This window comes from Carassius carassius, chromosome 14 (assembly GCF_963082965.1).
Source record: "Carassius carassius chromosome 14, fCarCar2.1, whole genome shotgun sequence".
NCBI lineage: Eukaryota > Metazoa > Chordata > Actinopteri > Cypriniformes > Cyprinidae > Carassius > Carassius carassius.
Genome location: NC_081768.1, coordinates 21,699,845 through 21,722,912, shown reverse-complemented (window position 1 = coordinate 21,722,912; position 23,068 = coordinate 21,699,845). Strand labels below are relative to the sequence as shown.

The 23,068-nt window shown below is 38.4% G+C and overlaps 1 protein-coding gene across 5 annotated transcripts in view; it reads left to right on the top strand.

Annotated features, from left to right (window-relative positions):
* LOC132157330 (disks large homolog 5-like) overlaps positions 1-23,068 on the top strand; it is a 72,645-nt gene that overhangs the window by 38,265 nt on the left and 11,312 nt on the right. For 2 of the 5 annotated variants that reach the window (XM_059566638.1, XM_059566637.1), the window contains exons 7-25: positions 394-706; positions 967-1,197; positions 2,601-2,785; positions 2,880-3,005; positions 4,403-4,535; positions 4,743-4,870; positions 4,953-5,128; positions 5,233-5,336; positions 7,001-7,093; positions 9,841-10,716; positions 11,848-11,968; positions 13,671-13,815; positions 15,398-15,522; positions 15,618-15,707; positions 17,005-17,173; positions 17,545-17,622; positions 20,098-20,260; positions 20,811-20,944; positions 21,037-21,201. In XM_059566638.1, the coding sequence (XP_059422621.1) occupies positions 394-706; positions 967-1,197; positions 2,601-2,785; positions 2,880-3,005; positions 4,403-4,535; positions 4,743-4,870; positions 4,953-5,128; positions 5,233-5,336; positions 7,001-7,093; positions 9,841-10,716; positions 11,848-11,968; positions 13,671-13,815; positions 15,398-15,522; positions 15,618-15,707; positions 17,005-17,173; positions 17,545-17,622; positions 20,098-20,260; positions 20,811-20,944; positions 21,037-21,201 (3,555 nt within the window). The remainder of the gene's footprint in view (positions 1-393; positions 707-966; positions 1,198-2,600; positions 2,786-2,879; positions 3,006-4,402; positions 4,536-4,742; positions 4,871-4,952; positions 5,129-5,232; positions 5,337-7,000; positions 7,094-9,840; positions 10,717-11,847; positions 11,969-13,670; positions 13,816-15,397; positions 15,523-15,617; positions 15,708-17,004; positions 17,174-17,544; positions 17,623-20,097; positions 20,261-20,810; positions 20,945-21,036; positions 21,202-23,068) is intronic. The other 3 variants (XM_059566639.1, XM_059566640.1, XM_059566641.1) reach the window with 3 other exon arrangements.

Sequence of the window (23,068 nt, the reverse complement as noted above, 5' to 3'; positions counted from 1 at the left end):
TGCTATTATCTAATTGTGTACTTAAATTTAATTCATTACATACCTTTCTATCAAAGTTATGTAACATTTTCAAGAGGAATTAGTTCTGACACAGTTTAACTCTGAGTTCTTGTCATATTTTATTACCATTTTCTAAACTATAGCGAAAAAACTGTTGGTAATGTGAGATGTTACATACAAAAATACATTTTGGTTCGACTGTATGAAATATATGGTCCTAGGATATATGCTTTGCGTTATGGTCCTGATTTCTGATTGGTCAGTACAGTCAGTTGCCAGTCTTTTAATTCAGTTCATTGATACACCCAGAAAATTGTAGTGCTTTTTAATAATGAAAAGCACTCATTGATCGGAATACTAATTAATTGAGATTTTTGATTTGAACCCCGTCAGGTTTGACTCGGTGCAGCAGGAGCTGAATAAATCCTCAGCCCAGAACAAAGAGCTGCAGAGAGAGATGGAGAGACTCCAGTCGGAGGTGACGCGCTACAAGAACTTCCAGCTGAAGGCGGTCAAGGATGCAGAGAAATACAAGGAGGAGCGAGATTCTGTGTTTAATGAATACAGACTGATCATGAGCGAGAGGGACCAGGTCATTAAAGAGGTGGACAAGCTGCAGACAGAGCTGGAGGCGGCAGAAGCCCGGCTCAAAAACACCTCGTCTGAGAGGATGGTGGCCAGTGAGGAGCTGGAAGCTCTCAGACAGGTAACACGTCCCTAATAACAGATATTAGATATCTATGAAATATTGTCGCTCTGATCTAGTATATAGTCAGCAGTCATTTGAGGAAACTCACTGTATCACTGAATACAGTATTTAAGATTTAGGTGTGACTGAGGCTTGTTTTTATATGCTCTCTGTTCTGTAAAGTTTGTACTAAGTAGGCAGTGAATAACATGGTGTTTTGAAAAAGCACTTTAAATCAATAGTGTATAACTGTCGCTGACGTCTGTGTCTTGTTGTAGGAGCTAAATTCATCGCTGGTGGATCGAGACCGTGCCATCTGTGAGAGAAATGAGCTGCTGGAAAAATACTGCCATGAAGTGAAGGACAAAGCAGAGGCCCAGAAAGAGCTGAGTCAGGCCTGTAAAGACATCGAGACTGTGCGGGAGGAAAGAGATGTGGCCAGGAAAGAGAGAACCGAGGCCATCATCCAGAGAGACCAGTTACTGCGGGAATACTACCAGGCCAGACAGGTGCTTACACTCTGGGATTCGATATATGGTCACATAAATGACAATATTAAATACATATTTCATATTCTACTGCTGCATCCAATCTTCTATGGAAAATCTCCTGTGGTAGACGCAGGGAATTTTCCAGGCCTGGTAAAATAATATATGGAAATGTGTATAATAAAGTACTTTATTTTTAGTTTTGGCATTCTGCTCAGTGCTTTAATGTTTCAACAGGGAGACATTTCCTTTATTGAGTCCGGATTGAGGAGAAAATGCTAAATAATTAAGTATCTGCAAAAAGACGTATCTGAGCTGCATCTGTTCATTTATTGGCTAGTTAAGTTGTACCAGTCATTTCACTTTATCTCTTCAATGCTGTTAGTTAAGGAAAGTGATTTTAACATTACTAATGCAAGTGCTTAAAAGTGCCCTAGGAAAACGAAAGGCTCTAGACAGATAGAACATGCAATGATAAAGATGAAAAAGAAGGTCAAAAATCATGAGTATTCAGACTAAATCATCACATTCAGCATTTCATTGAGGTTTCACTGTTTTCAGCAGTGTCTTCAAATGTTTCAGCAGTGCAACTGTTTGCTACATTGATAATAAATGTTTCTTGAACAGCAGATCAGTATACTAGATTGATTTCTGAAGGATCACGTGACACTGAAGACTGGGGTAATGATGCTGAAAATTCAGCTTTGACATCGCAGGAATAAATCACATTTTAAAATATATTCAAATAGAAAAGTTATTTCACAATGTTACCTGTGATTTTTAATCGAATAATTGCAGCTTTGGTGGACATAAGAGACATTAAAAACTTTTTTACAATTTTGCCAACCCCAAGCTTTCGAACTGTAGTGTACTCTATATCACTACAACAGCCTTGTTTTTAACTGTTTAAATATAAATGATGTGTACTTCTGCATATCCATGGCTCAAAAGTCATATTTTTTCATATTGTATTTTACTATTGTTATTCAGTTTTTATCAGAGATATTTATCACTGCAGTTATCTGCTGTTCTTCAGGCACGAATGTCTAAGGGGCTGTTTGTGCAATGAATCTGAGGTCAGATCTCAAAGCATTGTATCCTCACCTCTTATCCCTTGCATGTCTTGATTTTTCACACCTGTCTTCAAACACAAACAAACACCATAAACCACAAAGCTCATAAAAATATCATAAACTGTGGGCCATTGGATTATTCCAGTAAAAAATAACCCAAGACAGATTTATTCAGTTTACAGCCACTAGAGGTCTCTAACAGCTCTTCGGTATCTTTAAGACTCAAAGCCTTCTGGTGAAGTTCATTTAACTCATTTCACTAATATGACTTCACAGATGTCTTAATTGTAGTCTTCATTTTGGTGATGAAATCATCTGCAATCATATTCATCATGAATGTTTTTGCTACAGAAACAAGACTCGGCCACGCTGGACATGGAGCGTGCCAATAAAGAGATCGATGTGTTGAGGAAACAGTGTGAAGCCATGTCCCAGGAGCTGAAGGAGGCTGTGCAGGAGGCCGAGGTGGCCAAGTGTCGCAGAGACTGGGCCTTTCAGGAAAGAGACAAGATTGTTGCTGAGAGAGAGAGCATACGGTAGCATTTGACTCTGAATTAAGCAGTCTAGGAATCCGATGACATGCAGCTGCCGATGCTGATACTTGAGTGTGTCGTTGTTGTGTTTTGGCAGGACTTTGTGTGATAATCTGCGCAGAGAGAGAGACCGTGCCGTCAGCGATCTGGCTGATGCCCTGCGTAATCTTGACGACACGAGGAAGCAGCGCAACGATGCAGCCAGGGAACTTAAAGAGCTCAAGTAAACACGGTTTAGTCCTGCTTCTCTCTGACAGTCTTCAGTCAGTTGTTCACAGATAATCTGGGGTCTTTCTTTCTTTTACATCTCTTGTAAATATTGCACAAATAGAAGTTACAGAATTGTATTCTTACAAAGGTCTGAATAAACACAAGTGGCAAAATAACTTTATTGTATTTCTAAAGTCAGTGTTATGTGGCTAGAAATTTAAATAGAAATTTTACATTATGGAATGTAATTTTTCCAAGTTTCTAGCCATAATAACTGAATGAATGTGGCAATAATGTAATAAACCTACCGTAGCAAAAATGAAATGTACATTGTCATGTTTATTGTAATTTATTTAATTCAAGTAATAATGTTTTAATAATATATAATTATAATGATTTAATTTACAATGATAATATCTTCCAAATGCAAGCAATAATAATGTTAATAATATTAGGATTAATATGAATCTAGTAGTAATAATAATAATGCATTTTTGAATTAAGGAATCAGTAACAATGTAGTTAAGTCAGTAACATTTACATTATGAAATTATGGACTATAAATGCAATAATAATAATAATAATAATAAAGTAATAATGATAATATTATTATTTTGAGTGAATAAATTAATAAAAATGCATTAATTACATAATGAAAATAAAAATTGCAATTAATAAATAATACATTAATAGATTAATAGTTAGTAAATAATTATTATTAATAAATGTTGTACTAAATAACATTCTAAGTAATGTAATTGATTGATAGATAAATATAAATTAAGTGTGCATGAGAAAGACAATTGCCCAATTATATTAATCAGACAAATGATTTGTGGCCCTGTCTGAACTGATTTTTTGGTCCTAGTCCGCTAATTGGTAACCAGGCTCAGTCCCTAGTTTTCTTTTTTTGACTAAATTTCTGCTTTAGACGCGCCCTAGTGGTCATTCCTTGCCCATCAAAGGCTCCAGAGCACCCCCACCCTCTCGCAGTAGACCTTTCTTAATTTTTTTTTATGTCACTGATGCCCTCCAGGCTTTCCTCTCTCTGAGTCTATGAATATTAGTGACAGTTTGCCACTATTCCCCAACTACTTGGTCCTGTTTTTTTTCGTTCCCAATTTTAATGTTTGACCTTAATGCCGCTTTTATAACATCTCCATCTAGCAGAGGTGTTACAGATTACACAAATGATGCCCTGATGCCAACCCGTATCATCCAGTGGGCTTGCAAGACAGCGGTCTTACATCAGCAATAAACAGAGATGGTCTTCACAAAGACTGTTGACTCTTGACATTCTTGCTGTTTTGTGTTGGGTTTTGTGGGCGTGTGATGAGTTAGATGACTGTTTGGAGAGATGAGAGAGAGAATTGTCTGTCTTTTGGTTTTGTGCTCTCTCTACCAATAAAGGGAGAAGATGGAGAGCCAGTTGGAGAAGGAGGCGCGTTTCTGCCAGCTAATGGCTCACAGCTCCCATGATTCAGCCATAGACACAGACTCATTAGAATGGGAGACGGAGGTGGTGGAGTTTGAGAAGGATCGGGTAAGAATACAAAAACCCAAAAGGAAAAATATATTGATATTACAGGTGTGGAAATATCTGTTTTCCAGGCTGGGAAAACTATTTAAAAATAATATTAATTAGTAACTCTTTATTTTGTAGTCCTATTCTGCATGTACATATTTTTGTGCTTTAAGATTTTCTTCCTCTGTTTGGAGAGGTCTCATCAGTCTCATTATCTTCCCACAGGACGACATGGATTTGAAGGCAATGGGGTTTGATATCGCAGAGGGGGTGAATGATCCATATTTACCAGGGGATTGTGGGATATTTGTGACCAGAGTGGACAAAGGAAGTATCGCGGATGGAAGATTGAGGTGGATGCAGAGATTGAGTGTTTTTCAGATAATGATTCCACGCTCATAGTTTTGTCCTGACCAGCTGTGCCTCTCTCAATAGGGTGAATGATTGGCTGCTGAAGATAAATGATGTGGACCTGACCAACAAAGACAGGAAGCAGGTCATCAAAGCCGTACTTAACGGAGGAGGGCTGATCAATATGGTCATTCGCAGGAGGAAATCTTTAGGAGGAAGACTGGTTACTCCTGTCCACATTAATCTCATCGGACACAAAGGTATCACTTACTTCTGCAACATCCCACATATTTTTCCAACTCATTTTACATATTTCCCTAGTTTTCTTATTAATGGCCCTTGGTTTTGCTCTGCACCCTGTCAGACGCTGGTATCACTCTTGAGGGTGGTGTATACGTGGCCGCTATCGCACCGGGCAGCCCAGCTGCCAGAGAGGGATCTCTTGCCATCGGAGACCGCCTGATTGCCGTAAGTCATCCAGCAGTCATGCGATCCTTCCTCCACTTGAAGGCAGATCGCTGCTGTCAAGGATCCGATCTGCTTTTATAAAAGTCTGACTTTAACTCTCATTACAACCTCCTAAATGAAGCAGATTTTTAATCCAGTTCCTTATCTGAAATGCATGGAGGCTCATTAGACGAACTGCCAATCAAATCCACTCCTCTCCTTAAACGGAGGTGATGAGTATAAGACCAGCGATAGCTGCCACACAGATGTTAATCCTGAGAGCGGATCAGGTGTTACTTCTGACTCCATGAAAGATACTGGGTAGAAGATACCCGTAACCTTTTGGCTTTAATATTGGCCATGTCATCTGGCTCAATCAGTAGTGCTACATCTGCTGGATCTTATCATTAAAGAGCTAGTTCACTCAAAAATGATTGGTTGCCTTTTTCCATATAATGAAACTAAATGGGGCACTATGAGTCTGAACATTAGTCTGAAATTACGCACATTACAAAAATAAATATGACCTCACATTGTCAATCACGTTTATACACTTGAGGATGACAGTGGCTCAGTTTGATGCTTTGTTAGTGATATACTAGGTTCACATATTAAAAAGAAGACCAATAATTTCTATGAACTGTGTGTGCATGGACCTATTTAGTGCTTTGTGCTGTGAGACGAAGGGAATCAACTTGTTAGCCACTGTTCTGGATTTTGGCGTTTGCTTGTACCATGGTTCTGAACTTTCAAAGAACGTCTCAAAATGCTTGCTACGGATGAGAAAAACTTAGAAAATTGATCCTGATCCAAAATTTTTTTAAGAAGGATGAACGTTTCGGAGGCAGTGTGTAAACGTGATTGTCACAACATAAGGTCATATTTATCTTTTAACATGTGAAAATTCCTTTTGTTGGTCCTTTGTTGACTTCAAAATGACAAAAACACCCATAGACGTATCAAAAGTCTTCTGAAGCCATATGATAACTTAATGTTAGAAATAGACCAATGTTACTTTTCAGTGTCAGTTTAATTAATTCAATTAGCTTTTATTTTTGCTTTGTTTAATAGTTAAGTTTCAATTAATTTCTGAACCGTTTTTGCTTTTGATGTTGTTGTGATCAAATTAACTATCAAGTTGAATGGACTACAAAATCACATACATGTCAATTGAAATCGGACAATTTGATTCTTGTGTGTTGTTGCCAAACCTGATGTCTAATATCACCATATTTGTTTTGAGATCTATTTTCAATATTTTAGGCTGTTCCTCCAATGAAGCTATTATATGACTTGAACAGACTTGGAAATATAGTGCACAAGCAGTATGGACCACTTTTATGATACTTCTTCTTTTATTTTCATTAATTGACACGGATAAAATTCCCTCTGTCTGTTTTGTAGAAGAAAGTCAGTCAGTTTAGAGTTTAGGTTTGGACCAACTTGAGGAGGAGTAAACCTTGACGGAGTATAATTCTGAGTGAACTATTTCTTTGTTTAAAAAGATGGAAGGATTTATCTGAACTGGAGATCTTAAAAGTGCACCATCCTTTCATTCACCAAGCATCTCTGTGTCTCTGTTCTCAAGTTTCCGAAGTCATTTCTAGGTTTGAAAATAGACGGATTGAAAAGTCTGCTGGCACATTTCTTTGGTGAAGCACTGACCTAAATTTCTTTCTCCCTAGATAAATGGGATCGCTCTGGATAACAAATCTCTGAGTGAATGTGAGGCTCTGCTGAGGGGCGGCAGGGACTCGCTCGCTCTCTCGCTCATGAAGGTGATTGTTCTCTCTCTGCTGTCTGAGTGTGTGTGCTGATCTCATTACCACATGTCAAGGTGCTGCAGTGACATTTATTCCAAGTCGTATTTGAGACCGTTGTTTCTGAGTTGGAATACCAAGTCTGAGACGTTACTGAAGAAGTCAGAAAATAGTTTGTAGTTGTTCTCATTAATGCTTTCAGTAATCATCCTATGGAATTACATTTAGTTCAATAATAATGAACGTAATTTTATAAAACTGAATGTAACTTTTTCAGAAACTATCAAACATTTGCCATTACAAAAGAAAAACAACACAATGAAAATGAAAAAAAAAAAATAACTCAGTCGCACCAATGTAACAGGCTCTTTAAATATGCTTCATTTTTGTTAATGTTTTTCAAAGATTCGTTTTCGCTGATCATGGATTCTGAATGCATTGCCACAGACTTCGCTTTTGCGTCGCAGTTTTTCGTTTGGAGTTTTGACACAAACTTCTCGTGGGAGCGGGGATAACAGTGATCTACTCAGATTGGATAGTGAGCTTTTGATGGACAGGTGCTCCCTGACCGGGAAGTACAGACGCCACCCAGTGGCGTGCGCCGCGTATATTAGAAATGATATTGGTGTGTTTGTCAAGTGTAAGATTTTGCCAGGCTTCTCAGTACATATGAAAAACATTATATTTGGGTATTATGACCCCACAAACGAAAATATCAGTTTTGTTATTAATTTAAATTTTTTCCTAAACAAATTTCACATTCACAAATGCAAATTCTCCAACTGTAAACCTGTCTTCTCTGTTTTTCTAAAAGAAATGGAAAACTATTTGAATGTAATCTCAGTATCTAATAAGAAAGCTATAAGGACTGTTAGAATTTCCTCCGCCTTTGATCATGTGTGATTTTGTTTAGATTTTGGCCCTCTTTTCTTTAGTTCTATTTTTATACTTTATTGTTTTTTTTTGTGGTTGATATTATGTGATGTATGTTTATACTTTTGTATGTTTTTGTTCTCTGCATTAATAATAAAAGAAAAACAAATTTGTATGCAATAGGTCGTGCCTTGTGTTACTAAATATGTAAATAGTATTTGACCTTCGATCATCTCAGTCTGTAAAGATGAGCTCTCAGTAGACACGGAGCGGCATCATCTTTCTCCTCTGCTTGTCCTTCAAGGCAGCTTGATGTAAGCTTGTGTTACTGAAGTAACCAATAACATCGATACAAGTTTTTCATGTTACAGTGTGCAACAGTTGTTGCGGGTAATTATTGTCATTCAGTAACACAAGCTTACTTCAAGCTGCCTTGAAGGACAAGAGCTCATCTTTACAGACTGAGACGATCGAAGGTCAAATATTATTTACATATTTAGTAATACAAATCACCGTGAGAACTTTCCAATATGGGCGCCACTGGGTGGCGTCTGTACTTCCCGGTCAGGGAGCACCTGTCCATCAAAAGCTCACTATCCAATCAGAGTAGATCACTGTTAACCCCGCCCCCACGAGAAGTTTGTGTCAAAACTCCAAACGAAAAACTGCGAAGCAAAAGCTAAATCTGTGGCAATGCATTCAGAATCCACGATTAGCGAAAACTAATCTTTGAAAAACATTAACACAAATGAAGCATATTTAAAGAGCCTGTGACATTTGTGCAACTGTGTTAATTTTTTTTCATTTTCATTGTTTTTTTTTTCTTTTGTAATGGCATATTTTTGATAGTTTCTGAAAAAGTTACGTTCAGTTTTATAAAGTTTCGTTCATTTTTATTGAAGCAAAATGTAATTCCATATCATCCTGGCCTTTTACTAATAACATCCGTAAATGAATTCTTTCTTAGGCTAACTAACCATAACTATTGTGTTTGAATGCTTATAAAAACAATTTTTTATAATATAATGATGAACATTTTAAAACTTTATATACTTTATAAAACTTTTTTAAACTTTATATGTTGTGGATTTCCAAATGACCTCATTCACAAGTAATCATGAAGAGCACGAAGTTAGCAAACAGTTAATTTGTTATTGGATTTTATTAACCCTAGGAAACCTGTGGCCTGTTACATGAAGCTAGTTTAGTTTTAGAGTAGCTTGACAAAACTAAAAACTAAATCCAACTCGGTTTAGATCAGAATCTGTGGGTTCCCCGAAATAGTCTTCTCTGCTGAAGATAGAGATTGTTATAAAAAAAAATAAATGCATTTAAATAAAAGGAATAAAACATTTCCACTGCCATTAAAGTTTGCGAGAAAATATCTAACTCTATTAATGCAAGTGAATCAACTATTTAATTATACACATCATTTATATTTGTTCCCAAAGTACTTAAAAACTCTTATAATATCAGTTGTCAAAATATAATTGCTTACATGTAATGCATTAAAGATATAATATATAATTCATATAAAATAAATATAATAAATAAATGGTTGCAGTTCTATCCATAAAATACGTAATGTTTTAATTTAGAGCAGGTGTTAACATTTGCATCAAATATGACACTTTGTTCACATCTGACTGTCCAGTTTTAGTTTGTGATCTCCTAGTCAGAATAAAAAGCATAAGTTACTATGATGAGGAACACCACAAAAAAAAAAAGTATCCATCTTCCTGAAACCAAACTAAACTCGAATTTTCCTGGTTTGCCTTTGAAACCGGCTTTGCGAAATGGCTCACAGTAACAGTAGTTTATGTACCTAATGTTTGTTTTATTGATTTTATTGATTTATGTATGCCAGTTGTGCTGAACCTGTCCATTAACAGTTTTTTCCCCAGAGCACGTCGGGGCAGAACATCTTTGAGAGCCTGAGGGAAGCGGAGAAATCCAACGGCAGAATCCACCTGTCGGACATCCATTCTCGAAACAGCAGAAACCTCAAACACAACAGCTCCACTCAGACAGACATTTACAGCTGGGACACGGGCGGCGAGAAAAGAAAGACCCGAAGCGACATGGAGGAGAGCGGTTATTTTGAGAGGAAGCTGTTTCCCATCTCCACCTTGCACCCTAACACACTCCGACCCGCTTCAGAGCTGGGACCGGCCCGCTACAGCAGCAGTGCCTTTCAGGAGGTCTGCTACACCCGCTCAGAGTCAGTCGGCCCCGAATGCTTTCCACTGGAAACCATCCTGGATAAGCAACACAGTGGCGGCACTTGGCCTAAAATGATGGTGGGAGTTGCCATGACAAATGACAACCCGGTGCAACTCTCTATCTACAGGTCGCCCAAGCAAAGAAAACCCATTGATGCCGAAACCTTCAAAAGACCAGATGCGCCGTCAAAGATGGACTACCATTCGCCTCAACCTTTAAAAGCGGACTCCGCCCCGACACCCCCGACCCCGCCCACACGCAGCGACTCCTTCAAGTTCAAGCACAAACATCAGGGCAGCTCCGCCTCTGAGTCCACCATCACCGTCATGTCTGTCCACGAATCCAAGCAGGAGGACCGCAACGGCAACCTGTACTTCACCGAGGCAGGGCACGAGGGCAAAGTCTTGAGCTCCAGGAAGTCCTGCGAGGAGGACATCGGGAGGATGCGGCCAGAGGAACCGGAAGTGAAGCGTCCTAGGCCCAAATCGGCCCCGGCGCTCAGGCGCAGGATGACTCCTCAGACCATTCCTCTCCAGAGCTTCCAGGTGAATTTATAGATCGGCCGTCCTGGCTGTTTTAATTAGCCTCGCAGCCTGAGATTGATCTCCCACTGCACCGGGAGGAAAGAGAGACGGGGACAGAACATTAGAAATGCTGACGCACACCTCCTCATGATATGTTGAAGATTAGCTTAGTGCCGTTTTATTAGCGTGAATGTTTTAGTATATTAATATGCTAATTATTGTAATATAATCTAGAACTATTCATGTACATATTAAATTATGTACTTTATTCCTAAAGTATATATTTTATATTTTCTTTTCTTTTCTTTTTCACTTTTTTTCATGATACATATTGTCTTAAGTGATATTTAATTAATTCTATTATTATTTAGATTTATTCATCATATTTGTCATTATCATATATTACTGTCAGTTTAAAATAAAAAATACTGTACTATGAATTTCACAATAACTTTAATTGCATTTTTTTTTATCTTGTTGCAGTAGATCACTGAGTCAGAGAGATTTAACAACATCACAGATTTGAAACCTCAGTAGCAAATCTGAAAATATTTTAAATTCTTTAAACTGTACGATGAATCAGATGGTTGACTAGATAATGCAGTTGAAAATGTGATTCTGAATATGATTTATCACTTTAAAATATTCATATTCTCTACATGGGATATGGAAAAATGTTTGGCAAAACATATGGTTGTTTATTATTGTTGTATTAGTGCATGTACGCTACATTTCAAAAGTTTAAGATTGTCAATTTTGATCTAAATTTCAAATGACTTTTTGAATGACTTAAAAAAAAAAATCAAATTTTTAACGGTAATGTAAATACAATGTTAAATCATTATTATTTGTAAAAATCATTGTGACGTGATTAGTTTGAACATTTTATTATGTTTTTTTTACTCCACTATGTTTAATATTTCAAATCGACATTGCTCAAAATGAATGTTTTTAAAAATTTCAGAGCAAATACATTCATATTTTGTATATCATTTAAAGAATGAAAAATCCTTGTTTTTATATATATTTTTTTAAAGTTATTCTATAATTCTATAATACAACATTTTCCATATTGTAGAAACGTTCATTATAACTTTCTGTAGAACTGTATTCTGCGTTATCCAATTCTGTGTGTGTGTGTGTGTTTGGCAGAGTTATTCAAATGATGGTGACTCTGTGGAGCAGAGGGAGATGCTGCGTTCCTCTCCTAATCGACCTCACAGACACAGCGTGGGTTTTGTGCCTACAGCCTATAATGGAACCCTGCCTCCAAGTGAGTTACAGCCGCCCTAATCAGAGCCCGAGTCGCCCATGGTGCATTTCAATGCATCTCTTTAACAACACTCTTCCTACTCTCTCTCGGTCTGCATTTGCTCTGCAGAGCACAGTTCATCTTTATTCTGATCAAGGCAGCCTACAAAATTAATGTTTTACTTAATTTAATGGTGAACGCAGTCCTGAATAATTGAATTGCTCATTTATGATAATCATGTAGAATATGGTTCAGCGAGCTTGTTGATTTACCGAATGAAACCATTTATAATTTTCATCTTTGAAAGCTCATGCTATTGCTTAGGAAGGATGAAAATGCGGTGCTCAGTTTTATGCATTCATCTCTTTCCTGCAGCATAAGGCTATTCTTACTGGTTAGGTCCCATTTAATGCAATGACATATTTGAATTTTATTTTCTCACGTAAAGACATAAAGCACATTGTCAGGATTGTAGATTTTTGTAGAAACAAGACAAACCACTGTGGGTTCTGCTTGGTGCCTCTGTCATGTGACTGTAGTTCACATGGGCATTGTGTGATAATGAGGTCTATTTTTACTTGATTTGAGTATTCAAGCTTTGGCCGGGATGGCTGCCTTCCGAGCTTCCCCGCCGTCTGCTCATCTGTCGCCCGGAGCAGCTGGCTTTACCGGTGGAACTCGATTCTCAACACATGCAAAAGCCAAAGCGTGACATCAGTACGGTGCACTTGGTGCCCCATCTAGATTTTTTAAATAATAAAGCGAATTGCCATGCAATTCCATAAATTTTACTATGGTCCACTGTGATTTATCATAAAAAGTGGCTTCAAGTAAAACTGAGGGCCTGTTCCATATTTGTTTCTGCATGATTTTTCTCATATTTCAAAAATGCTTCTTTAAATTTTCACACTTGCTACAGCATGACAAGAAAACAAGTAATGTTTTATTTTTTCAAACTGGTTTAGCTTTACTGATGTACTGCTTTCACTCTTGTTACACAAATTAATTTAATAATGAGTATTTGTCTTTAGTTTAGGAGAAATATAGATTTATGAAGTACAAACCAGCATTGGATCCAAAACTAGCAAGTCCAAATTACGGCAGCATAATTTGTGCCAAATTTTAAAACCCTGAGTGAATTTAATTTATTCATATATTTATATGTGTGTGTGTGTGTGTGTGTGTGTGTGTGTATATATATGTGTGTGTGTGTGTGTGTTTGTTTGTATATTTGTTTGTGCATTAGTTTATTTTATAAATTGTATTTTTAATGATGTTTATTTAATGTTAAATTAATGATGATAATAATAATAATAATAATAGTCACACTCAAATAAAACTACTTGACATCTCCCAATTTTTGGCAACAGGGTGTCAAAAATTGCAACCCACAGAAAATGAATAGAAAATAAAATTGCTCAGCGGTGGACAGTTAGCAGGGCAATCAGCATTTTCTGAACGGTTTGCACCTTTCACTTAACCATATATTCAAAAAAATACTCCTTAATTTTTTCTACATTTCAGGCCATACTCTCTGCTCTATTTGTGACAAATGTCCCAGTTTTGACTTTTGGCTAACATCTCTTGATGGTGTGAGGAGAGCAGTAGCCACAGTAATAGAGGCAGAGATGAGAGATGTGAGCGCAGCGGGCAGTTGAAGGGGAATGTGTGTTTCTCATTGAAGTGTTTTATTGGTTATTATGTGGTTGTGTTTCAACTCCAGACTCAGCACATCGAGGACTGGCCCCCTGCTCCGCGGTAACGGCCGTTATGAAGAACCCCGTTTACATGGTGCGCAGTCACAGAGTTCACACTAACAACTGCCCTACTGTCCCCAACCAGATCAATCAGCAGCACACACACCCCAGGTACCACAGTTCCCACCGAGATAACAACACTTACACACACTAACACATCTACTGGACTTACTGAAGACTGTGTATCCATCAAATATGGCAATATTTGTAAGGGGCAATATTAAATCTTTTACTTTAAGTCTTATGTCTGAAACAAAATTTAAGCAACTTCAATCAATGAAAATATAGACCAATAAAATCATCAAAAGTGGTATACAAGTGGATATACATTGGATCCCCAAACCTTTCGTTATGTTGTGCCAAGCACAAGAAGTCATTTTAGGTCATAAACAAGATAATTATTGACTTGGTCAAGAGAACATTTATGAGTGTTTTCTTCTCTCCATCTCAGTCCTCAGTAAGGCTGCACGATGTGTCGTTTAAGCATCGATATCGCAATGTACGAATCCACGATAGTCACATCGCAGGATGTGCGATGTAGGCTGTCGTAGTTGATCCGTTATTCATTAACTGTACGGGCCAGCTACTCCCCTGCCCTTGACGAATGTGATTCGCGGATTAATTGCACAGCTTAACCATCATAGAGTGAAAGTTTATAATTGACAGGACTGAAAATCACATGCAAGTTTAACAGGGCAGAGAGAGAGGGAGCGCGAGAGAGGCAGAGCGCGCGAGAGAGACAGAGAGAGAGAGAGAGAGCGCGCGAGAGAGACAGAGAGAGAGAGAGAGCGCGCGACGCGAGAGAGAGGGAGCGCGAGAGAGACAGAGAGAGCGCGCGAGAGAGACAGAGAGAGCGAGAGAGAGCGCGCGAGAGAGAGAGAGAGCGCGCGAGAGAGACAGAGAGAGCGCGCGAGAGAGACAGAGAGAGCGAGAGAGAGAGAGAGAGCGCGCGAGAGAGACAGAGAGAGCGAGAGAGAGAGAGAGAGCGCGAGAGAGAGAGAGAGAGGGAGCGCGAGAGAGACAGAGAGAGCGCGCGAGAGAGACAGAGAGAGCGCGCGAGAGAGACAGAGAGAGCGCGCGAGAGAGACAGAGAGAGCGCGCGAGAGAGACAGAGAGAGAGAGAGAGCGCGCGAGAGAGACAGAGAGAGAGAGAGAGAGAGCGTGCGCGAGAGAGACAGAGAGAGAGAGAGAGAAAGCGCGCGCGAGAGACAGGGAGAGAGCGCGCGCGAGAGAGACAGGGAGAGAGACAGAGAGAGAGAGCGCGCGAGAGAGACAGGGAGAGAGAGTACATTAGAAGTACCATCAATGTTTATAGAAATGTATATGGATTTATTTTGCATGTAATTTTTTTTTTCTTATAAATATATATGTATTTTTGTTTTGTTTGTTTCTATTCTGCTATGTACAATGCTTTGGCAATGTGTACCTTTGTATGTCATGCTAATAAAGCAATATGAATTGAATTGAGAGAGAGAGACAGAGACAGAGAGAGAGCGAGCCGTTTTCAAACAACACGAGCGCTGTCTTGCTCTCTCTCCCTCGCGCATACTGTGGTGTCGATGTTTAAATCATTTAAAATGAGAATGTAAGTGTGCTCACCCCATTTTTGTTTGTAAGAAAAAATATCGCTATATATATCGCAGAAAAATAAAATATCGCAATGTCATTTTTTCCCAATATCGTGCAGCCCTAGTCCTCAGCATCAAGGGCATCTGAGTCTGGACCTGAGCCAGAAACCCCCCCCAGACTACTCGGACTCGTCCCGGAGCAGCCGGGCCTCACACGGCACCAACTCCCTGCCGTCCAGCGCTAGACTCGGTCAGTCTCTGGCTTTAATCATATTTATCATCTTTACCCCTCTTGCTGTAACTTGAGTGTTTTTCTCCTCACCTTCTCTCTTTTGTTTCTTGAAGGTTCATCAAATAATTTGCAGTATCGCACTGAGAGGATCAAGATTCCCTCCACGCCGCGCTATCCTCGCTCAATGCTGGGCTCAGAAAGAGGTGAGCCGCCTCTCGTGAATCCAGCAGATCTGAAATCATCTTGGAAAATGAACACCTCTTTCTATAGACCGTATAGGCATCATACTTCAATAAACATTTCAAGTAGAATGTTACACTGTCACCTCACTTCTATTTGTTTACCTTTAGCCAAGTTATTTAATTCTTTCTGAAATAAATGTATTTGGAATTTTTAATGCAGTGTTGACTTCCACACTGCAGTATGTAAAATTAAATAACCACCAGATGCAGCAATACGGAACGGGAAAGGCAATTAAAATGTCAGACTAAGCTAAATCAAGTAAGACGTGTCAAGTGGAGAACTCTTTGCACAAACAAGTCTGACATTTGTGTACACTGAAAGATTGGAAGGCTGAATAAATAACCTGAGGCAAAGAGGTTTTCTTTCATAACTAATAGTGATTCATAGATCAAATGTAAGTCTCCATTTAGTTTCAGCGTCAAATATATACAAAGTAGAGGAAATTAGCTGATCTTTTCACCAAAGTTTCCTTCTGTACTAGAACAGATCAATAATAATGTATAGTCGTGGTGTTTTAGTGATAGTTTTGTAGGTGAATTAAAATGAGCAAATGCCAGCATTGTGAAAATCTTGATGATTTTAATGTTTTAGCTTTTTTTGCACTTATTTCTTGTTTCATGAGTATGAGAGTGAATTCTTTTCTCTCTCTTACATTCACCAAGGCTGCACTTATTTGACCAAAAATACACTTAGAACAGTAATATTGTGAAATATTATCACATTTTAAAATAACTGCTTTTTATTTGAATACATTTTAAAATGTAATTTATTCCTGTGATGCAAAGAAGAAGAATTTTCACAATCACTAACCTTCAGAAGTCATTCTGTTATTCTAATAAGCGCTGCTTAAGAAACATTTCATATTGTTATCAGAGTCGAAAACAGTTGTGTTGCTCTATATTTTTGAGGGAACTGTGATTTTATTTCCAAGATTTGGGAAAAAATAGAAAGTTCAAAAGAACAGCATGCATTTAAAATAGAAATCTTATTATAAATGGCTTTACTGTATTAATAAAAAAATAAACCAACCCCAAAGTTTTGAACCGTAGTGTCTGTCTGTAAATGTTACTATGTATTTTATTGTACGTTATTTCTAAGTACATTTTTGCTCTGTGTTACTTGCAGTATACATTTAGAGTCTGTTTGGCCTTGATGGCAAATGCATAAACATAGAGGTTTGTATGGATTGTGGTCGTGTTCTAGTCTAGAGTCTAGACTAGAATCCATGCTGATTGTTGTTTGTGTGTTGTTGATCAGGGTCCCTGTCTCATTCAGAATGCAGCAGTCCCAGTCTCGTCACTCCACCCCTGTCTCCTCTCAATCTGGAGACGTCCTCGTTCGCCTCCAGCCAGTCTCAGAGCTCCATCTCCACCCTGCCCAGGATCTCCGTCAGCCCCGTCCCCACGGGAGAGCGGAGAAAAGACAGGTACACTCGCTCTGCCTCGGTTCCTTCCTGCTGCGCTTAGCCCCTTCATCAGATTGCCAAGTAACAGCTCGCTCTTATCTACATGCAGCTCAGAAGCCCTTTATCTGACTCCAATAATTGGACTGTGCGTGAATTTAAAATAATATATGTTGAAGGATCAGTCGCTTATTTTAACTTATTTTAATCTGCACCATCATGTAAAACTCAGATCGGCTTTGAGTGGAGTTTTGTCAACTAGGTCACTCACTCAATCCAGTTGTGTTTATTATAATTCTTCTCTACGTCTTTGTCTTCCTCCAGAGTCCCTTGTGTGTGTCTCTCTTTCACAATCTGTTTTTCTCCTCTCTTCTTTGCTCCTCTGAATCTTTCAGATCTCTGTACCGTAACAGATCCTTTCTGAGAATACCTCTGGCTGCTAGGCCTAGGTTCTCCTCTCTCAGAAGCTTGAGGTTTGTTCCCTGCCAGTTACGCACAGGGAATGCCTGACAAACGTATTTGTTTGCTCCAAGAGGTTGGCTGTAGAAATCCCTGCTTCTCTGTATTGTGTTAGCATACAGCCCCAGCTACGAGAAATGCATTTACCACATGGAAATGCTGCATTACCAGAGTAAAATGGGTTGTGAGTGGCAGTTCACGATGACTTTGACTGATTAGTCAACTAGTTTTTAAGGCAAACCAAAGACCATGAAAATGTGGTGTTGTTTTTTTGCAAGGCCCTTGTTAGATTGTTTTATTATGGTTAGGTCACTCAAAAATTCCAATTGTCCACAATTACTCCCCTTCACGACACTCCAAATCAAGACTTTAATTCTTTGTAAGACAAATGAGGATAGAAATTTATATCCCTCCATTAAAAAAAAAAAACCTTTGGTACATAGAGTTAAAAATAATTATGTGATTACTTTTAAAGGTAAAAGTATATTCCAAGTGTTCTAATAAGATGTGATTGCTTTACATGAGATATAAAGAGTTGGTCACACTTTAAAAATCCTTTTAACTAACTATGACTTGTCTCAATAAACTCCTAATATTAATTGCATTAATAGTTAGTAAGTTAGTTGTTAAAGGGATAGTTCACCCAAAAATCTAAATTATGTCATTAATAACTCGCCCTCATGTCGTTCCAAACCCGTGAGACACACGGGAACACAGTTTAAGATATTTTAGATTTAGTCCGAGAGCTCTCAGTCCCTCCATTGAAGCTGTGTGTACGGTCTACTGTCCATGTCCAGAAAGGTAAGAAAAACATCATCAAAGTAGTCCATGTGACATCAGAGAGTCAGTAAGAATTTTTTGAAGCATCGAAAATACATTTTGGTCCAAAAATAGCAAAAACTTAGACTTTATTCATCATTGTCTTCTCTTCCGTGTCTGTTGTGAGAGAGAGTTCGAATTAAAGCAGTTTGTCATATCTGGTTCACGAACTGAACTGAATTTTTGATGCTTCAGAATATTTTAACTGACCCTCTGATGTCACATGGACTACTTTGATGATGTTTTTCTTACCTTTCTGGACATGGACAGTATACCGTACACACAGCTTCAATGGAGGGACTGAGAGCTCTCTGACTAAATCTAAAATATCTTAAACTGTGTTCCTAAGATAAATGGAGATCTTACGGGTTTGGAACAACATGAGGGTTAATTATGTTGAGAGTCGTTAATGACATAATTTAGATTTTTGGGTGAACTATCCCTTTAAGTTTAGGTATTAGGTAGAATATGGTCACGCAGAATATGTGCTTTATAAGTATTATTAAATAGCCAATATGATAATAGGCATGCAAATAAGCAAGTAGTTAATAGTGAGAATAAATTTTGTTGGATTAAACCACTCTGATCATATAAATTACTTGTACAATCTCTTTATGTACATTTTGAAGCTTGAACATTTTGTCGGAATGGACTTTCAATGGAGGGACAGAAATCTCTCACTTTTCTTAAATCGTCTCTTTCATTGTGTTAAGGATGAATTAACATCATACGTTTTGAATGACATGAGGGTGAGTAAATACGACGTAACTCATCTTTGTGTGAACTATCCCTTTGATATGACTACATGGAGGGGATCAGGTTTAGAAATCTCTTTCAACATTTTCATTCAAGTGGAGTTTAATTGGTGTTATTGGGTAATTTTTCCCCGCTGGTTCTAATTTACTTTTTTGATTAACCTGCTCAGCAAGAGATTCCCCATGAATGTTAAATCTGTACAGAGCAGGTTTGGCTGTTTTTGGAGTAAATGTGTATTTAAGTGCTTAAGGTTATGGAGAGACATTTACGATTTGCATGTCAGTTTGGCTGCTCTCATCCTGAAAAGATCCAGATTTTTCCTCAATCAGTCAACCACAATTGCTAAAGGGAGTTTAAAGCTGCTATAAGGAATTATTGCCATGTGTTAAATGTCAGGTATCTCTGAAATAAGTGTCTTGAGAAATCAAACCCATTTCTGACTTGTAGATGATAGACAGGAGGTTATCATCGCTTACAGCAGCTTTAATAATTTCTTTACTCAGGAATACAGAGGTCTGTTAGGAAACGTGGTATACTTGTCAGTGAAGTGTTGCTGTTTTGTCTGGACCTGGAGCTGTTACATTAAAGCATGGTTTTACTTGTTTGGGTGGTAAATCAGGTATATATACATTATTTAGGTTAGAAGAATACGTTTATAACCTTCTGGATCTTTTATATTAAAGTCCTGTATGCACACCTCCCTCCGCTTTCTACCCTGTCTGTGTGCCTGTATGGCAGTTAGTCCTCCAAACTGCCAGTTCAGTAAATGTCTCTTGCTGTACACCCACCTGCATGGTTCTCCTCTGTCACAGTATTTCAGCATCTACCCTGGTTAAAGCCCTGCAGACCGACTTCTGTCTCTGCTGTTGATTATCTCTGATCTTGAAACTCACCCGCATTTATCGCTCTGGCAGGCCGTACTTGGAGGAGCCGCGGAATGTCATTGTGCACAAAGGGGCAGAGCCTCTGGGCATCTCCATCGTGAGTGGAGAGAATGGAGGGATCTTTGTCTCCAAGGTGACCGGGGGCAGCATCGCACACCAGGCTGGGCTGGAGTATGGAGACCAGCTACTGGAGGTTAGCTTTAGCACATCAGTAACACAACTGGGCTTTGAGAGAAAAGGATGAAAAAAGGTTTATCAAATACAGCCCACTTAAAGAGTCCAGTATATTTTCTGTCTACATTGTTTCTATATTTCAAGCTTCAAATCAATGACTATCACACCCCAAGACATTTTATTTTATTTGATGCAGCTTTATTTTATTTTCTACTTTATGCTGTTATATGCAATTTTATGCAAATATGCAGTTTTAAGTAATTTTATGCAATTGTATGCATAATTTATGCATATTTTTATTTTGCACTTATTGTGTATTAAAATAAAATAAAAAAATTATATATATATATATATATATATATTTTTTTTTTTTTTTTCATTTGTTTATTTTATGCAGTTTTACTTTAGTAATATGTTTTACAATTTTTAACTGAACAGCAAATATATATATTTTGTGTATGTGTCTATATATATGTATATATATCTTTTGCGATCAATAAAGCTATATGCCATGCCAACTGCTAAAATGCATCATGCAACTCAAACTGATTTTTGTTTCTTTCCCTCAGTACAATGGGATAAACCTGCGCAATGCCACCGAGCAGCAAGCACGGCTCATCATTGGCCAGCAGTATGACACCATCACGATCATGGCCCAGTACAACCCACACATGTATCAGCTCGGCAACCACTCTCGTTCCAGGTACAGCCCTTTTTCCATTTCATTTATTTCAGGTTAATGTAGCTTTGATCTCAAAGCGGGGGTGGTTTATTCTTGGCCATGTTGTTTAATAGTTCCCGCTTGGAGCCAGTGAGCACTCAGTCCACCCCGCAGGGCAGTGGAGCTGCCACCCCAGATAACCACTCCACCATAGACACCCTGAGTGAACAGGATGAAGGCACACTCACCCCATCCTCCAAGCAGACGACACCCACCACCAGTCCCAACAGCTTCATCAGGTACTGCACAAATACATACAGTGATCTGCCTTACTGTCTACTGTCTAGATAGCAGATGCATTTTAAGACAGCATTCTGACTGAATATAATCACATAAATGACAGATTTGGAACGCTCTACAATGACAGCAACTCTGTGCAACATGCAAATTGCACACAAGTAGATTCACTATTTTAGGAAACTGCAACAAATCTTTTCTTCCATATTGTGATGAAAATCTAACAGAAACAGATTTTTGAGGAAGAATGAAAATAAATGGTGGGCACTTGATTTTATCCACTTGTTGTTGATTAGATTTTTGAGATCACACTTAAAATTGTAGGTAGATATGTGTTTCCAGTCAATTGTGATAAATAAATGATTGTAGAAGTCTGACACATGTCACTAGAAAGGTGTTTTTTATTTTGTATAATAGGTATATTCCGCCTTCTTACCATTTTCTTTTCTTCTCACCACCACACTGAGCTTGTTGCCAAACATTCTTTGAAATGCCTTCTTTTGGAAGGATATGTGCAATGCTTAACAGTTTGGCAAAAATATATTGCTCTTCTCAAAGGAAGCATATGTGGAATTATATTCACGGACTTTATTCAAAAGAAATTGCAAATTGTATTTGCAATTGCGTTTTCAATTTGTGGACGCATAAAATGTGACATAATCCAAATGCAAATCGCGCATTACCGTTTGCATTTTCGCGAACGCACAGTGTCTGCCAAATTTAAAATGGAAATGCAAAGTCCGTTTGCAATTGTGTTTCCCATATTTTACGAGCTATGAGCCTGTCATATTTAAATAGCAATGTTAATTAACACATTTGCCTTTTCACTCTCTCTGCACTGTGCATGTAAACTGCCAAAACTCAAATGGAATCGCAATTCCTTTTGCATTTGAATTTCCAATGTCTACACGGAAACCTGTCAATCAAGTGACAGGGGTGGGGCCATTTTATTGGGCATGTTTGCATTGGGAAGTGACGTCACTCACAGTCAAAGGTAATAAAAGAGGCAATTGCTATAATATTTAGTTTCATTTGTAATGACTGCATATATACACATTTCCCTGAACTAAGTACATTTCTGCTGCTATTATTATGTTTAAATGAAAAATGAAAGGAGGCAGTGGTATTTCATATCCTTTTTTGTTTTATTGTAAATATACAGTGAGGAAAATTACAGTAGTCAAGGCGAGCTGACTGAAGTTATCAAGTACGCTGATGTTTGCAGAATTACCTGACCTGCGTCCTCGCAGACATCACACTCCCGAGTCGAATGCACAAAGTCTGAACTACTGAGGATGCAAGTCCGAAATCAGTGTACTTTGTATTGAGAAACGGGCGCAGACCTACGTAACCAGTCTATTTGCCTAATCTTCCCGGTGTTATGGTTTAACTGGTTACCATGTTATCTGATGACCAACTTCCTGGTTCAGGTCTCTGCTGCAGATGTGCTGGAACGACGGCAGCAGACTCTGCGATTCTGAAAGCACAAACTGACGCGATATGAAGTGTTTAATAAATGCAGACTTGCTCATTGCATGATTCAGATATTGTTGTAAAGATTACAAGTTATTAGTATGATCACCCGTTTCGCGGCTGAAGTAGGATAAACAAAAAAAAGACTACGGCTGTGTTGGCGCGGGTATCGAACATTCGCTAAAAGACGGCGCACTGCGCCGCGAGACGAGAGTCACTACCCACTGAGCTACCGATCTACACCCAATCTGCTCCAGATCTCTGCATTCAAGACAGGACTTTCGGCGGCACATCGTACAGCTGCTAAATCAAGGAAATGTGACCGTGTTAACTTGTGACCTGTGTTTACCTATTATGAAAATAAACCATAGCAGACCACTGACTACATTTTATGGT